Below are 17,379 nucleotides of genomic sequence, written 5' to 3'. Positions count from 1 at the left end.
GTGGCTATTAGGTTTTATTGAACGGCGGGAATGCATAAAATTCTGGATGAACATTACGACCATCTGAAGCATCGGATTCCAGCGCACCCGTTCAGATGGACGATTTTCTGGGGCATAAAATCGCCCGGCCGGAAAGGGTAGCACATACGGTATGCATTCCGGCCGAAATCTTTTATGCGTTGCCGGAAAAGATAGGACTTGTTCTACCTTTTGCCGGAATATTCCGGGTATTCCCATAGACTCCTCTGGGAGCCTATGAGAGCCGTCAGAAAAGGGAAGGGAGTTTAGCAGCGGCTCACGTTGCTAAAGTTCCTCCACCTCCCCACGCCGGCAGCTCCCATAGGCTTCTATTGCCGCTATCAGCTGGCTATGGGACGGGGAGAGACTTTAGCAGCGCTACCTTCTCTCCCCATGGCATTCCTGGCTGCGGTGTATATACGCTGCACCCCGGCCGTGTGAATGGGTGAGAAAACGGGAAATTTAGCCGTGACTTGGTCGCGGATTTGTCCCGTTCATGTGATTTCTGGACACGAAGGCGGTGGCCGAAAATCGCAATGCCCTTTGTGAAAGAGGCCTAAGAAAGGAGTTTCAGCTTCTGGAAGTATAGTAGATTGCATTCACTGACAGCAAGTAGGTATCTTGTAAATGGAGAAAAACTGAAGCAAAAGTTATAGCAAGAAGTTTCAAAACTTGTCATTATGCAAAGATTTTAAGCTTTATTGACAATTTCCCAATTGAAAATAGTCAACAGAACACTGTAAACATGTCCATATAACATGCAGTTGCTTGATGTCATGGAATGGAATCATTCTCATTTACATTCAAAGGCTGAAAACCTGCCCGAAAAACATGCTGCTCACAGAGGTACAGGGGCCGCTTTATCAGGGCTCGCTCTCTCTTCTAATGGCAAGGGACAAAAGTTCCAGGTTTGCAGCCTCGGAAGGTTTCTTTTCATCTCATGGCAGAGGGGAAAACTGGGGCACGGGGTGCGACATGCCAAGCAGGTCAGAATGGGCAGAACGATTTGAAGAGAATATGGATAATTCAAGATCACAGTGAAAAGTGTAGCTCTAACAGAAAACTTACCGAAGCGGCTCGTCTACAGTTCACATCACGATCAAAGATGGCGGCGATGATCAGCGCACTGCAAGACAGGTATGGTATGTGAAAGGGGACACAACATAACTTTTTTCACCCTATGCACTAAACATGCTGGGAGTGCAGACATTCTACAAGTTATCGAAGTACTAAGCTGGATGCTAAGCTTATATAGTGAGCCCCAAATACAAGAAAGACCAATGTAAATGGAACAATGACTCTGCAGCGCCACCTATTGGATGGTAGCATTGTCCCATCTATCTTATTTCCATAAATTACCCAGAGGAGCATGCATGGCTTATAAGTCTCCTCACTCACCCTTCACATCCCCTCTGGCTGCTCTCCTTGGAGAGAGACTACGCCATTCCCAAGCCGCTCACCCCCTGGGTGTCTCCACACACTTTTTGGATGCTCTCCTTAAGGAGTGATGACACCCCTCTAGAACAGCACTGCAGAATATGTATGCGCTATATAATCAAGTAAAACAAATACAGTGGCATAGGATTGTACTTCAGCAGGGTGGCAACTATATTAGTCACCAAAGGGATTTTTACTCAGCTTTCCTGTATTCCTGAATGGCAACTCTGCCAACGGTAATAGTATGAAAGTGAAATATGTAGCAATGTAAAAAGGAAGGTGTACTACTCAGGTGGCTATAGAAGTTGGGGTTACAACCAAGACAGATGCCATTACAGATCCTAAATAGAGCATTACTCCGCTACCTCTCATAGCAGGGACCCCAGAAAGGAAGAACCAATATAGCCATTATTACAAACCCTACAGGGATTGTCACCCATCTTTCTCGGGCCCCTGATTCTGCCTTTTTTTATAGCAGCTATAAAAAAATCAACAGTATAAATTAAAATAAACCCCTTTATTCCATCACAGCGCAACGTTTCAGCAACAAAGTCATTCTCAAGCACCATGGCAGAATAAAGTGAAGCTCCTCTTCCTGTCCAGCCGCTACTCTGACGCCTCTGCCCTGTGCCGGTCACTGCACTGGCTGCCCGTCAAATACGGAATACAAATTTAAACTCTCTACCTTCATCCACAAAGCCCTCCACAGCACTGCGCCGCCCTATATTGCCTCCCTCATCGCAATCCATCACCCAGTCCAGGCTCTCCGCTCCGCTAACGAAACCAGACTGAGCGCCCCTTTAATTTGAACCTCTCATTCTCGCCTCCAAGACTTCTCCAGAGCAGCACCGGTCCTCTGGACGCTAAAGTTCAGGCTTGCTCTAAAAACGCACCTCTTCAGGGAGGCATACCATATCCGCTAAACTAAACCCCTCTGTACTCCGCCTGATAACATGCTCCCTGACCTACCGACTGCAATCCATAATCAAGCGGCACCTGCAGTCATCCTGATTCAGCCACTATACGGCCTGACCATTGTCTGTGTATGGCATCCCTCACTCTCCACCTCCCCATACCGGGCACATCTCCAGCCCTTTACCTTCTGTATCACTCCACTATTTGTAGTATGTAAGCTCGTTGGAGCAGGACCCACACCCCTATTGCTTCCATTAATTGATTACTTCATGTAACCGTTGTCTTCCTTTATTCCCCCTGTATTGTAAGCGCTGCAGAATATGTTGGCGCTATATAAAGATTATTATTTATTATGTTGCACCCAACATGCCGTCCTGCTGATTTTTGGAGGGTTCCTTGTATTGCAGACATGGTTTCCCCTCAGCTGCTGATTAGGTCTGGACTTTCCGAGTCCAGCCATGGTGGTCATACGTTCGTCATCGGACCCTCCCAGAAATAGACGGCGATTATTCTGTATTGTCGGGTGCTATGTACAGGTGGTAAGGCTCTTCCTGTGCAGCGGTCGGGGGAGAGATGTTGGCGCAGCTACAAATCATGACTTTATCAGCGAAATCAAACAGGATTTTGTAGCTTTTGTTCTTCGAGTTTCTGTGATACTCCGGCGAGCTTCCTACCGCAGGTTCCCACGGAGGAGCTGCCTCTTTTGGGAGTCTTGGATGGCAAGTCGCAGCTTGTCCGCCGTCACCACGCCTGCTGAGTACAGCAGACTCCAGGCTCACAAACACGTCTTGTGCAGAATGTGAGGAGGACAGTTTGCACTTTCACTGTCTTTGCATGAACTCGCCAACAACTCCTCAAACATCTTGTTCTCACCCCCCCCCTTCCCCAAAACACACAAATCATCATTGAGAAAGGCAGAAAGTCTCAAGAGAAAAGATGCCCCCCTACATTCCTTCACAGGCACCTGCAGAGAATGCTAAGACACGTCACTGCCCAAGACAGGCAAGGTATTACAGTTAGATCTTAAAGGGCCAGTGACCTGATAAATATACAGCAGCAGTATAAGGGGGGGGGGGGGCTCACGTTGAATACACATATGGATATCAAGGTTTCTAGAGGTTCGCAGCACTGGAGATTTAGGACAATATAGTCGGGCCTTGTGTGCTGCAGAGTGTTAAAGCAGCAGAAACGCACTTCTAAGCTCTCACGCACGACATAAAGGTTGCAGGTTCAATCCCTGAATGGTTCAGGTACCCGGCTCAAGGTTGGCTCAGCCTTCCGAGGTCGGTAAAATTATCGTGCATTTTCGATTGCCTGAACGAATTTTGCTTGACAGTTGTCCCGTAAAAATAGCACTTAAGCCAGTCTCTCCCTTACATGAGATGGCTGATCACAGAATACAATAGATTCCATACATCTTAGCTTCATAGCTGACAACAGGGAACAATAGTTTGCATTGAACTAAACAGCAAAAGGAAAAAAGAAAGATGGCAGGAGTTTGGGCACCTAGGCCGATAGGTACATAGAAAATACGGTATGCCATCAGTACACAGAAAGCGCCCATACAGGGGGTTGTAGGAAATAAATCGGAGTCGCTATTTGTGTTTAAATCCCTCAGCAAATCAAGATCTCTGCTTGCAGTCAGTGACCATAAACACTCTAGTTTTCCTAGAGAGATTGAATACAGTCATGACTGTCTACTTCTCACAGCTGAGGGTTTGTTAATTTGCTTATGTAAACTATGCATCCACTAAGCTGGCATTTGGACAGTCCCCGTCGATGCCGGAGTATTGGAATGTTACAAGGGCGGAACTATTGTGGGATAATTCTGTATGGCAGACCTCCTTGGCTTTATTCTTCCCCTACGAGAGTCTAACAGGGTTTCATCTAACTACATTGGAGGGTGGAAGACTTCTATCCGGCACACCGTTGGAGGTGGTTAAAGGATTACATGAGCACTCAGCAACAAGAAGCAGATTTGTCAACCTGCCACCGACTGCTGCATTTACCTGACCACTGCAAGGTGTGCGTGTAGCAGCAGGCGGCTTGTGTGGGCGGCTGATGCTCAACACTTTCACCACACTCCGGCAATGCAAGTACATAGGAGTGTACTACACCGACAGCCATAGATCCCATCTGTAGGATGGCGAACCCTCTTCAGCCCCAGACCATCTTATCTCCTGAAACAACCTTAGGGCTTACTCACACGACCGTATATCGGCCGGGTTTTCACGCCCGGCCGATATACGGTGTCCCTTTCTGCAGGGGAAGGAAGCGGGCTGGGAGCAGTGAACTGAGCTCACCCCCCCCCTCGCCACTATTTTCAATGGGAGTGGGCGGGACGGGGCAGAACTCCCGGTTTTCACACCCGGCCGATATACGGACGTGTGAATAAAGCCCTCAGGCCGAATTTAAAAGGGTATATGCGTATTTACGCACGCATTCGTGTCGCATATTTGCCCGCCCCTGTGCATGTTTTACTGTACTTTTTGCGCATGCATATCGTGCGCATTTCTGTGAACAAAAAAAACCATTCAATCACGGTCCGGGCCATTAAAATGGTTAATTATTGTAATTCGTTCCAGAAGTACCATTTCCTTTTCCAAATGCACAAGAGTTGTGCACGCTAAATAGGCGCTTATGAACAAACCCGTTGAAATTAAAATGTTCTAGTCACTGCATATTGCGCGTGCAAATATGGCCGTGTGAATCCGACTTAAAGGGGCTCCTTCCAACTGTATGTAAATAAAGCTGAAAAGTTTTGCAACTTTTACAAACTCTCGACTTTCCATTCTTCACCACTGTCAGTTAATGCAAACATTCATTTAGTGCATTCAGTACTCGGTAACTATTTTTGCCCATTCACATGCACCATTCATTGAAAGCAAACAGTTCTTGAAAATGCTAACAAAATGTTACATGTTTGACATCTATTTCTACCATCTTGATCTTGCAAAGCTGCCATGTTGCTGACCACTATGTTCTCTCCATGTCACAAGCAGCACGAGAACTGTTAAAGAGCCCTCCAGGCTGTGAATTCTGTACTTTTCTTCTGGCCTTCAGGTCACATGACCAGCACTCTGACAATGTTCTGGGTCCTGCAGTTAAAGGGGTTTTCCAGGACTTAACCTATTCTGAGGATAGATCATCAATAGTTATCAACAGTTGATCAGCGGGGATTCATCACTCAGGACCCCTGCTGATCGATATGCTTCCCAAGCCTTTGAAACCCATAAATCAACTATTGATGACCTACTCTGAGAATACATCATCAGTAGTAAAATCCAGGAAACCCTCTCTAATAGGTCAGTTTTATGTCTGCTGCCATAAAGAAAAACGGTCTGTACTGTCCATAACAACCAATCACAGCGATGCTTTCATTCCATACTCTGCTCTTTAAAATGACAGCTGTGCTCTGATTGGGCGCCGCTGACAAAAAGCTGATCTATTAACTGCAGGATACAAAAGGATTGTCAGAGTGCTGATCAAGTAGAAAGTGCAGAACACACAGCTTGGGGGGACGAGCCACAAAACTGATTCTTCATAGCAGAGGTCACTGATAATGTGATGGGTTTCTAAGAGAAAAAAAGGAAAAAGAGAGTCCTTCTTTAAAGCAAGTCTACAGTGCGAGGACCCCAAGTACAGCTCCTTGTCTCAGCTCCAAGGAGTAATAGCTGACACAGCAGTAGAGACGGAGATATTGAAATTAATTGCAGTGATCTGTATACGTTCAGATTTTGAGAAGTGCATGCCTATGAGCCAACACCTATTAGTACATCTATGGGGCTGCGGACACCCAGCACATCTATGAACAGCGGCTATACATCTCAAGGTGCTCAGGGCTCCCCGCGCTGCACTCCGTAACACATAGCTCTGAGCCATGCCTCGAATCTCCTGACTGCAGGACGAGCGAGCCCCGCGGCAGTCTAATACTGAGAGAAAAACCGCCACACCCGCCACCTCCTGCAAACCACAAACAGCGCCCAGGGGAAGACGAAACCGACAGCGCTTCCCAGGCAGCGCACTCCTTTATACCTGCTCCCCCATCACAGCACTGACAAGTCAGACATCAATCCCTAATCAGCACTTCTACCATCATGTGTGCCACACGTCAGACCGCTCAGGACTCTGTGCCAGCCTTGTGTATGGCAACGCCAGCAAGAGCATGTCTGTTGTATAGCCTGTCATGTGCAAAACTGGCTTTGGGTCATTTATCTAACCCCATCATGCGTGATACTATCTGCTGAGCTAAGTATCTAACCCCATCATGCGTGATACTATCTGCTGAGCTAAGTATCTAACCCCATCATGCGTGATACTATCTGCTGAGCTACGTATCTAACCCCATCATGCGTGATACTATCTGCTAAGCTAAGTATCTAACCCCATCATGCGTGATACTATCTGCTGAGCTAAGTATCTAACCCCATCATGTGTGGTACTGTCTGCTGAGCTAAGTATCTAACCCCATCGTGTGTGGTACTGTCTGCTGAGCTAAGTATCTAACCCCATCGTGTGTGGTACTGTCTGCTGAGCTAAGTATCTAACCCCATCGTGTGTGGTACTGTCTGCAGAGCTAAGTATCTAACCCCATCGTGTGTGGTACTGTCTGCTGAGCTAAGTATCTAACCCCATCATGTGTGGTACTGTCTGCTGAGCTAAGTATCTAACCCCATCGTGTGTGGTACTGTCTGCAGAGCTAAGTATCTAACCCCATCGTGTGTGGTACTGTCTGCTGAGCTAAGTATCTAACCCCATCATGTGTGGTACTGTCTGCTGAGCTAAGTATCTAATCCCATCGTGTGTGGTACTGTCTGCTGAGCTAAGTATCTAACCCCATCGTGTGTGGTACTGTCTGCTAAGCTAAGTATCTAACCCCATCGTGTGTGGTACTGTCTGCTGAGCTAAGTATCTAATCCCATCGTGTGTGGTACTGTCTGCAGAGCTAAGTATCTAACCCCATCGTGTGTGGTACTGTCTGCTAAGCTAAGTATCTAACCCCATCGTGTGTGGTACTGTCTGCTGAGCTAAGTATCTAACCCCATCATGTGTGGTACTGTCTGCTGAGCTAAGTATCTAATCCATCAGTTGTGATTGATATTGTGATCACTTACTGATATTAATGTTACAGAGTGAAAGGAGCATTTACAGTGGAAAACGGACTCCTTGTAGGGAGGCTCTAGTACCCTGTTGTATCGCCTCTAGCTTGGATACCAGATGTGATACAGGAGGGCATGGAGGCTCTAGTACCCTATTGTACCGCCTCTAGCTTGGATACCAGATGTGATACAGGAGGGCATGGAGGCTCTAGTACCCTATTGTACCGCCTCTAGCTTGGATACCAGATGTGATACAGGAGGGCATGGAGGCTCTAGTACCCTATTGTACCGCCTCTAGCTTGGATACCAGATGTGATACAGGAGGGCATGGAGGCTCTAGTACCCTGTTGTACCGCCTCTAGCTTGGATACAAGATGTGATACAGGTGGGCATGGAGGCTCTAGTACCCTGTTGTACCGCATCTAGCTCGGATACAAGATGTGATACAGGTGGGCATGGAGGCTCTAGTACCCTGTTGTACCGCATCTAGCTTGGATACAAGATGTGATATAGGGGGCATGGAGGCTCTAGTACCCTGTTGTACCGCCTCTAGCTTGGATACAGGATGTGATATGGGCAGCCATGGAGGTTCTAGTATCCTGTTGTACCGCATCTAGCTTAGATACAAGAGGCGATATGGGCGGGTATGGAGGCTCTAGAATCCTGTTGTACCGCCTCTAGCTTGGATACAGGATGTGATATGGGCAGGCATGGAGGCTCTAGAATCCCGTTGTACCACCTATAGCTTGGATACAAGATGTCATATGGATGGGCATGGGGGAACATAGGTTCTGTATGGTATCCTGTGACATATCGGTCCACATTTGCTGTAATGGAGGCTCCAGATCATGTAAACTCTTAGGCTGTTGAAGTAGGCATCCCAGATGGTCCCATATATGTTCTATTGGTGATCTATCTGGCGACCGGGCAGCCACAGAAGTTTGACAATGTTGTGGAGACATTACTGTTTTGACAGACAGACGCCTGTAACGATGGTGCCACCTGTCTCTGGATGGTGGACAATTGGAGCAGTTCGTGCTTATTGGGCGATCAGACGCTCCTCTCTACTGGTGGTCTGTTGGGGGCATCCTGACCCGGTCACCTTGTGAGCCCTCACACATCCAACTGGTCCCAACACCTCGTAACAGTCTGGTCAGAACGGCACAGGTGGGGGACAATTCGTCGATAGGACTATCCAGCTGCTCTTATTCCAATAATGCCCCCCTACGTTGTTGACTTTTTTTGATAATGAGTGCATTTTGAGCCAAGTAGGAGTACGCAATTTGCAGCAGTTCCAACTACAACACAAACTCCTATGTGGTGTTAAAAACCAGCTATTTATAAAAAAAAAAACCTTAAACGGAATTCCCAACTTTTAGCTGTTTTGCTACAAGAAGCAGACGGCTCTGTACAATGTGCAGTGGCCAGGGCTGGTACTGCAGGCTGAGTCCCATTCACAATAGACCGCAGTACCAACACAGGCCACTGCACAATGTACAGAGCCGTCTGCTTACAGCAGCGAAGGATCTAAGCAAAGTGGGACAACATCTTTAACCTATAACGTCAAACAATAATCCTCCGTTCTCTGATGCTAGGGCTGGACAGCGAGGGTCTATATGTAGAATATCCGGACACCCATCCTGCTCTCCAGCACACACTATACTATGCTGGAGAGAGTTGGAAGGAATCTGGTTATACTGCATGTAGACCCTCGTTGTCCAGCTCTAGCATGTGGTAATGGGGGGCGATTTCACTGATCTACAAACATTTTCATTCTCATGTATAGAAATAGGCATGAACACGTTTTCAAAGCGTAGCTTCGGCTATGCAGACATTACTGCAACCTCCGCTGCTGAGCCAATGTACTGTACAAAAGGATCTTGGGCATTCTCCATGCCAGCACCTTAAGAGCGGGTACTGGGCAGGCAGCTGATGTCTGTGCCAGCGGATGGCACCATTATTTTGTCAATAGGTTATTTTGATCTCCTCCTATGCATTGGGGTTTGAAAGCTGGAAAACAATAGGGAGGGTCAGAGCCGCCTTCAAACTGGTTGTACCGGGCCTAAGGAGTTCCGGTCCTCCACACGCCGCACTACATTACACCCTGCCTGTCAGCAATTTATACATGGTGATGAGGAGGAGTCGGGATTAATAGCCCAATTAGAGGAAGATCAGAGAAAACAAAATGATGATCCCTTACAAAGTACAAGGCCCCTTTAAAAGAGCATGTACATTAAAGTCTAAAGCTACAAGGCAACTTGTGGTCGCAACGTGAAATCAGATTATCGCATGGCTAGATTGTAATAAAGGATGATTATTGGGGTCACAGTGACCGTGACATGACAGCCAGAAGAAATCACAGCTTGCTGGGTTTCAGTGTGCCCACATTCACCATCATCAGTGGTGGTTTCAGCAGTGCAACACTGCCAAGTCGTGCAGCCACAAGTCACCGTGTAGTCCTAGACATATGGGGCCACTGTAGGGGTGCATGTATGCTGCCGTTATCAGTCTGTCAGTTGTCAAATGTGATCGGTAACTAATAGAATTGCTAAACGGCATCTTTCCAGATTACCTCCATCTATGCCCAACAGATTTACTACACGCCACACGTCTCGCACCCATTTGAGCCATATCTCATGTTCCTCTCTGCTCATACCCAACGTCACAGACAACTTTGTGCTGGACCCCTCTTACCAGAAAGCAATGAATTTTTGGTATCTCAGAAGACATTTGCACAGGCTGGGCTCAGCTGAGGAGCGCAGATACAAAGCGTATGTATTCAAGAAGGGAGCAGCGGTATTTAAACTTTGGGTGTAACTAGAGAAGAAAATTACCAATAGTCAATTAGAGCTATTTGTGAAGTAAGTTGCAAAACAAGACTTCAGTAGCAAGGTGGACCCAACCAGATGCCCACCGATTGGTGTCAACGCTCACTTGGTATTATATACTTTTCCCTAAAATGGAATGGTTGTACAGTGTAATAAAGCCTGGGGGCAGGGAGTGGCGGTATGCCTCATGGGGGCCTATACTGCAATCTAATGTATCCACTAAGCATCTGTGATGATTCACGGCCTTTAAGATTGGCGGTAAACTTCAGCATAATCGTATGTCAGATGAAAGGTATCGCCTCCATATCCAGTTAGTGTGTTATGTCCCATTCAGACGGGATGACAGTCGTCTGAATGACTGCGAGGGCGCTGACGTCACCGCTAGGTTGTTGGCACTTGTGCAGAGCGTTTAGACAAGAAGATCACCGCTGGCTTCTTGCCTAACGGTTCACTTTCTATGAGAAGCAGGGAGCGAGAAGTCAGCGATGATTTTCATGCTAGTTGAAAGTTAACAACCAACGAACTTTAAACGAATAGCGCACGATGGCTGCGAATTTAGATGGGACTATTATCGCGAAAATGCATTCTTTTGACCAAATTTTGCACAATAATCGTCCCGCGTAAATGGCCCTTAAGACTATTACATGTCATACGAGTCACAATGGTGGAGGTAGGTCATTTGGGAGCCCAAATGTAAACATACCCAGTTTTCCCCAAAAATAAGACCTACCCCAAAAATAAGCCCAATCCTGACTTTTCCAAATTTTTGGAGAGGCTTGAAATATTAGCCCTACCCCGAAAATAAGCCCTAGTCACATTACATTAAAAAAAAGGAATAGATTAACAAACAGGCTCGGTCCAGGTCCCTCCCGCTGCTCTCCAGGGCCCTGGTACGGTTTCCGCAGTCCTTGGCCGCCCACACAGGATCACTTTCTGGTTATGGGATTCATAAATCCTGCCACCACGAAGCGATAGCTGTGATTGGTTCTTTGAGCTCTGCTTAGCCAATCAATGCACTGCTCAATGAACCAATCACAGCCATCGCATTAGTTCATCGAGCGCTGCATTGAAAGGCTGAGCAGCACACAAAGAGCCAATGACACAGCCATCTCATCGTGGAGGCGGGATTTATGAATTGGTTGAGCCGCGGCTCAGCCAATTCATAAATCCCGCCTTCACAAACTCATGGCTGTGATTGGTTCATCGAGCGACGCGACTCAGCCAATCAATGCAGCGCTCGAAGAACCAAATCACAGCCATCGCTTCGTAGAGGCAAGATTTATGAATCTCGTAACCAGGAAGTGATCCTATGTGGACAGCCGAGGACTGCAGGAACTGTACCAGGGCTCTGGAGAGCAGTGGGAGGGACCTGGACTGAGCCTGCTGGCTAAGTAAAATCAGACATTTCCCGCAAAAAAAAAGAATTAGTGCCTCTTTTGGGGCAAAACTTAATATAAGACAGGGTCTTATTTTTGGGGAACACAGTAGCTTCTACGGGATACTTCATTAATATCAGCGAGAGGAGTCAGACGGGTGGGCTGCTGCTATAGCTAAACTGAGGTCACAGTACCCCCTACTCTCTTGATAGATGGGACTCCCAAATATCCTATTCATTTCACTAGGACTTCTTCTGTACTTATGACAACACTTCTAGTCTTCAGGTTCCCCTTTACCATCAGGACACTTGTAGATCCAAATCCCCTTCCACATCAGTGTACAGCTATATACAAATCTGTGGCTTTTGAAGCTACTACGGATGCAGCCATTGATGAAAATGTTGTATTGAGCCTTGATGAGATTCCAACGAGCACGCTGTAGTTTATAGAACAGGGAATGTCGTGGCGACACAAGAACAAGCAGCTGCAGGTCCTGTAAATGAGCGAGCTGATAAAAGGGGCTTCATAGGACACTTTTTGTGATTGGTAATAAAGCTCACCTTGCAATGAGATTTACAAATGGTTTCATTTCAAGGGGGTCGTAGGCCCGTGCAAAGGCCCAGCAGACGTAGCAGGCAGCATCTCTGACGTTGGAGCCCACACTACATGCACCTCGCTTCTCATCGTACACCAGAGCCTTCAAAATAACTGGAACAACTGGAAGACAGAGAAGAGGCGGTAAATAGAGAGAACATCACATAAAACTGTAATACATAGAAAATGGTCTTTAATCATTTGTGCACTTGCTCCAACGCATCTGAAATAACATAAAAAAGAAGAACTTTGCAAACAGTCTTGATTATAAACCTCCTACAGTGTTATATACATAGCTCCTATGCAGACGTATGGATACGTCACCAATAGCAGATCGGCCATTCACATCAATGGAACAGAGCTGCACTACAAGGGGACGGCGCTCTGAGGGGTCTGGCTGTCCGCAGCTCCTTCTCTTCACCAAGAATCATGTGCTGCTGACAGAGATGGAAATGAATGGGAACGGCTGTATTAAAGATCATTCATCCATCATACAGTCCGCACTGACCTGTGTGCTGGCCCTTTAAAAAGCACAGCTATCACTAATAGGTGCTCATCGTTTGGCTCAAACTGAACTACGTAAAAGGGCTCTAAGTATCAGATTTTAGCACATTTTACATTTGGAGGATCTTTCCTTCTGGTTGGATACTGATCCAAGAGGGAAAAGAAATGAAGCCCCACGCCGTCCAATGTGGTGGAAGATGCACGATATCACAGTCTATATAGGCAAGAACACTGCGTGGTAGCAGTTATAGCCAGGGCTCATAGGTCCGGGAGAACAGCAGCTCTGTATGTGGCTAATGTAAAGACTTAGCGCCCATTTAGACAACGATTATCGCTGAAAATTTGCTCAAAAGCCGTCTTTTGAGCTATAATCGTTGTGTCTATCTGCACTGACATTGTGCAGTTTTTGTCTCCCGTCGCTCATCATCGTCTTTCAGCGTGCTGACGATAAGCCTTATCAGGGATTCACAGCGGGATACAGCTGATACTATTGTTTCAGCTGTATCCCGCTCCCTGATAACAGGGGGGGTATGAAGAACAGAGCAGTCCAGCTCTGTTCTCCATACCCGGCATGGAGCGCTCAGCTGTATAACAGTCGGGCACTCCGGGCAGAGAACAGCTGGATGCAGAAGACAAGCAGGGACATCCCTCTTGTCTTCTGCATTCTCCGCTCCGAGCGCTCGGCTGTATAACAGCCGGGCGCTTGGACCAGGGAACAGCTGGATTCAAAAGACAAGCGGGGCCACCCCACTTGTTTTCTGCATCCTCCGCTTAGAGCGCTCGATTGTATAACAACCGGGCACTCCAAGCGGGGAACAGCTGGATACAGAAGACAAGCGGCCCTGCTTGTCTTCTGCATCCTCCACTCGGAGCGCAAGGTGATCGCTCAACGTTTGAGCGATCATCTTGTGCTAAAAAAGGACAACAATTATTGCTCAAAAGACATCTTTTGAGCGATATTCGTTGTGTCTAAATGGGCGTTTAGCTGTAAGACCCATTAGCACTTCTATTGGAAGCGTCACCCAGTTTTCCCAAGCTCCTGAACTGCAGAAAGCCAATTCCTGCTCGGTTCCTCTGTATCTGTTTAACTTGACAGTTTTGCAATTTGTGAGTCAAAAAAGCTTGGGAGTTTCATTTTAGGCTAGTGGCACACAAGCGTAACTGCAAATTGTGCCCTATTTCTTGCCCATGAAACAGACAAGAATAGGACAGCCATGACTTTTTTTTTTCACACGGACCATAAAAAAAAAAGAAAAAAAAAAAGACTTTATTTAGACAAGAAACAGCTGATTCTGAATAGACCAGCACTTTGCTGTAACCACGATTCCTTGTGGCTGGGATCAGTCCCTTCGGTGTGTGGATACGGCATATATGCACCTGCAGTCACCGCCATTGTGCTCAACAATGCAGTGCTGTGATATTTGCCTCCCTGCCTATTCAGTCTCAGCTTCTGGATTAACTTCTACAATCCACCATTGTCCAGAGTGGCTTCTAACAATGGGCACACTTCTGGGATCTATAGGCTGCGCAGCAGATCCTCCTCTCAGCGGATCTGCGGAGCCTCTGCAGGAAGATCTCCTAGCATGCGTTGCTTAGGGCCTGCAGTAATGTGTAGCCTCTGGGCACAACTGAAGTCACGTAACTGAAACACTCGTTCCCAGGCTAGGTTCTCTGGTGGCGCTGCCTGCAGAACAATGACCCTATACACACAGCAGGTGGTTCGACTGGTTCCCGGTGTTAGAATAAACACGGCCGAATTGCCAGCAGCAGCGCAAATTGTGTGTACAGACTTAGGCAAGGAAGGGGAAATAAAAGACGAGATCTGGTGTTCACGACAGGATGGGGTTAACGTGAATGGAAGATTCTTGTATATATATAAAGCTTTAGTATTGTACAATCAAAAGTTCGGAAACTTTTCTAAGACGATTTCACTTCCTAAAAGTTTTTCTTAAGATTTCTGCTTGTTCTCAGTAAATGGAATTATTGAAGCTGAGAAATTGTCCTCACCAAAAACTTTTCAGGTTACATTCATTGAAAAATAGAAATAAGTGCTTTAGGTTTTCCCTCATTTATTTCAATGGGGTTTCTGATTTTATACTTCTCTTTTGTTAGCCTCTGTTCCACTAAAGGGCTATTCCGGCACAGACTAACATTCTAAAATCTACTGTACATCCTCACAATAAGTCAATCTGTAATAGGATCCCTGTACCCGGTCCAGTTACTTCCTCCACTTACTTCCTCTGATATCTTGTTCATATTTTCTACTTCCTCCCCTGCCTATAGTGTCCAACTACCTGTGAGCAATGCATGATGGGAGGACAGGGATGAAAGCTCTGCGCTGTAGTGTTCATGTGAAGTTTGGAGAGCCGGACGGTCCCATCTGCCTGCTTTAAGAGGGAGGTTGGTGCTGGTAGAGTGCAGGACCTGCAAGCTGTGGGCGGAGCTATAGCAGTGGTCAGGAGACAGACTGTATGCATGCTGGTAGTGCAGCCTATAGGCTGCTGCTGGTTTTAGTATGGAAGTGATTAGAGATAAGCGCATATACTCGTTTCGAGTAATTACTCGATCGAGTACCGCGATTTTCGAGTACTTCCGTACTCGGGTGAAAAGACTCGGGGGGCGGCGTGGCTGAGCGGGGGGTAGCAACCCCATGCTGCAACCCCCCACTCAACCACGGTGCCCCCCGGATCTTTTCACCCGAGTACGGAAGTACTCGAAAATTGCGGTGTTTGGGCAAAAAAGGGGCGTGGCCGAGTAGGTTCGCTCATCTCTAGAAGTGATGCATGTAAACACAGCGGCAGATTGGAGGCTGTACAAGATAAAGAAGAGGGTCCAGAGTGCAGATAAAAAGGTATAGGCTGCCGCTACTTAGCTTAACCTCCTAGATTACAGCATTTTCAGAATTTCCAATTTGTGCCCGGAAAACCCCTTTAAGTTATCAGTTTGGGGTTTTTTTGCCAGTAAAATATCACTGCTGACTACACTGTAGACAACGCCACTTGGAAAGCACCATAACAGCTGAGGCTTAGAAGCTTATAATATGACAGCGCCTTGAGAAGTGTGGGTTCCTATGTGCGGCTTTACCATCTCTTGCATGTGAACTTTCTGGATTGTTGATGTCCTCACCCTCAGTAAGAGCGCACTTACTAAAGCTGCCACAAGTATTACTTAACTAAGGACGGTGCTGCTGACAACCCTTGTTGTGTGAGGAGGATCTACTTGCACTGACACATTGTAATAAACTCTCCCAACTGGAGAGAGATTTCTATCGGAGATGTATTTCGCTCACAGAGGATTGTGTAGACTTCATACAGCTATAACAAACCCTCAGCACTGTGAAGTCTTAAGGCCCTTTTACACGAATGACTATCATTCAAAAGATCGCTCATACGATTGTTCAGTGTAAACGCAGCCAACCGTCGAACAATAAATGGTTCGCTTTTCATTTACCGCTCATTTCAGGCACGCATAAAGATCATCATTGGCTCGTTCGCTAAGTTTAAATACCGTCCATTCAGTCGTTCTCATTCACTTATAGCAAATGGACCCTTAGCCCAGGTCACTATGGATTTCAGCCTTTGGATGGAAACAATGATCCTATTAACTGACAGCTAGCAGTGATCTTAACCCTTTCCAATCCACTGTGACGTCTAAAGACATTCTGATTGAAGGCTGTACAGCTCCGATGTCAGAAGACGTCTGGCAGGGTATTCTTACTGTATATTACTGGGCGCTATGTTGTCGAGGGCCTCTCCAGTATGTCCCATACAACAGACTGGCTCTAGCCAGCAGATGGCGCCATTGTATAATGGCAGAAAGAAAAAGCCCCCTAGGAAACTGTGAATTCAAAATTGGATTGCAAAGGGTTGAAAGTTGAGGAGCTGCAATATTGCCGTAAAACCACGGGGAAATAAACTTTTCACATGTCATTAAGGATATTGGAGCGCCGATTCTTCTTTCTGTTGTTGGTCTCTACTATGGACTTTAAAGGCCCATTTATACGCAAAGATAATCTTTCAAATGACTGAAAGATTTTGCAATCTATCTGCATAAAGTGTTAATGGCCATTAACACTTTATCGTCTTTATTTGCATGTAAAAGGGCCTCCAGGAGCTGTTTGCAGAGCCCAGCATGTGATTAAGCACGCCCATGTGCACACAGCTGCTGACAGATTACAATGTTATCTGCAGACTCCCTGTGGAGATAACCGCGTGCGGTCTATTGAGAGATACTTTAGGTCTCACTAGCTGAACCATGGATTTTAAGTTCACCTTAAAATCATTGTTCAAGCGAAAACTGCACGATGCCTGGATTTACATGTAACAATTATTGCTCATTTTCGGTCGTTTGAGCGATAATCGTTACTTGTAAATAGACCTTTAGTCTGGTCATTTAGGGGCCCTTCCATACATGCAACCGAGAAACCGTCTTGTCTAAACGGACACTTAGAAGCTCTGCACCCACTCTTGGCAAATGTTCACAATGAGCTTTACTCAAATGCATATATGTAAAAGCATATATTGTGACCCCCCTCGACACACGCTTCTAATCAGAACTTTAGGGAGAGTCTAAGAGGAACTGCAGAAGAATAGCAGTAGTCTCAGGGTA

The 17,379-nt window shown here is 46.5% G+C and overlaps 1 protein-coding gene across 2 annotated transcripts in view; it reads right to left on the bottom strand.

The window, feature by feature from the left end:
• The window catches only part of TBCD (tubulin folding cofactor D), a 172,793-nt gene that overhangs the window by 60,563 nt on the left and 94,851 nt on the right, over positions 1-17,379 (bottom strand). For both annotated transcript variants that reach the window (XM_066586653.1, XM_066586652.1), the window contains exons 15-16: positions 12,234-12,390; positions 1,087-1,144 (exon numbers count right to left, since the gene is read on the bottom strand). In XM_066586653.1, coding sequence (XP_066442750.1) covers positions 1,087-1,144; positions 12,234-12,390 — 215 coding nt within the window. The remainder of the gene's footprint in view (positions 1-1,086; positions 1,145-12,233; positions 12,391-17,379) is intronic.

This window comes from Eleutherodactylus coqui, chromosome 13 (assembly GCF_035609145.1).
Source record: "Eleutherodactylus coqui strain aEleCoq1 chromosome 13, aEleCoq1.hap1, whole genome shotgun sequence".
NCBI classification, from domain to species: domain Eukaryota; kingdom Metazoa; phylum Chordata; class Amphibia; order Anura; family Eleutherodactylidae; genus Eleutherodactylus; species Eleutherodactylus coqui.
This window is presented reverse-complemented; position numbering and strand designations above follow the sequence as displayed.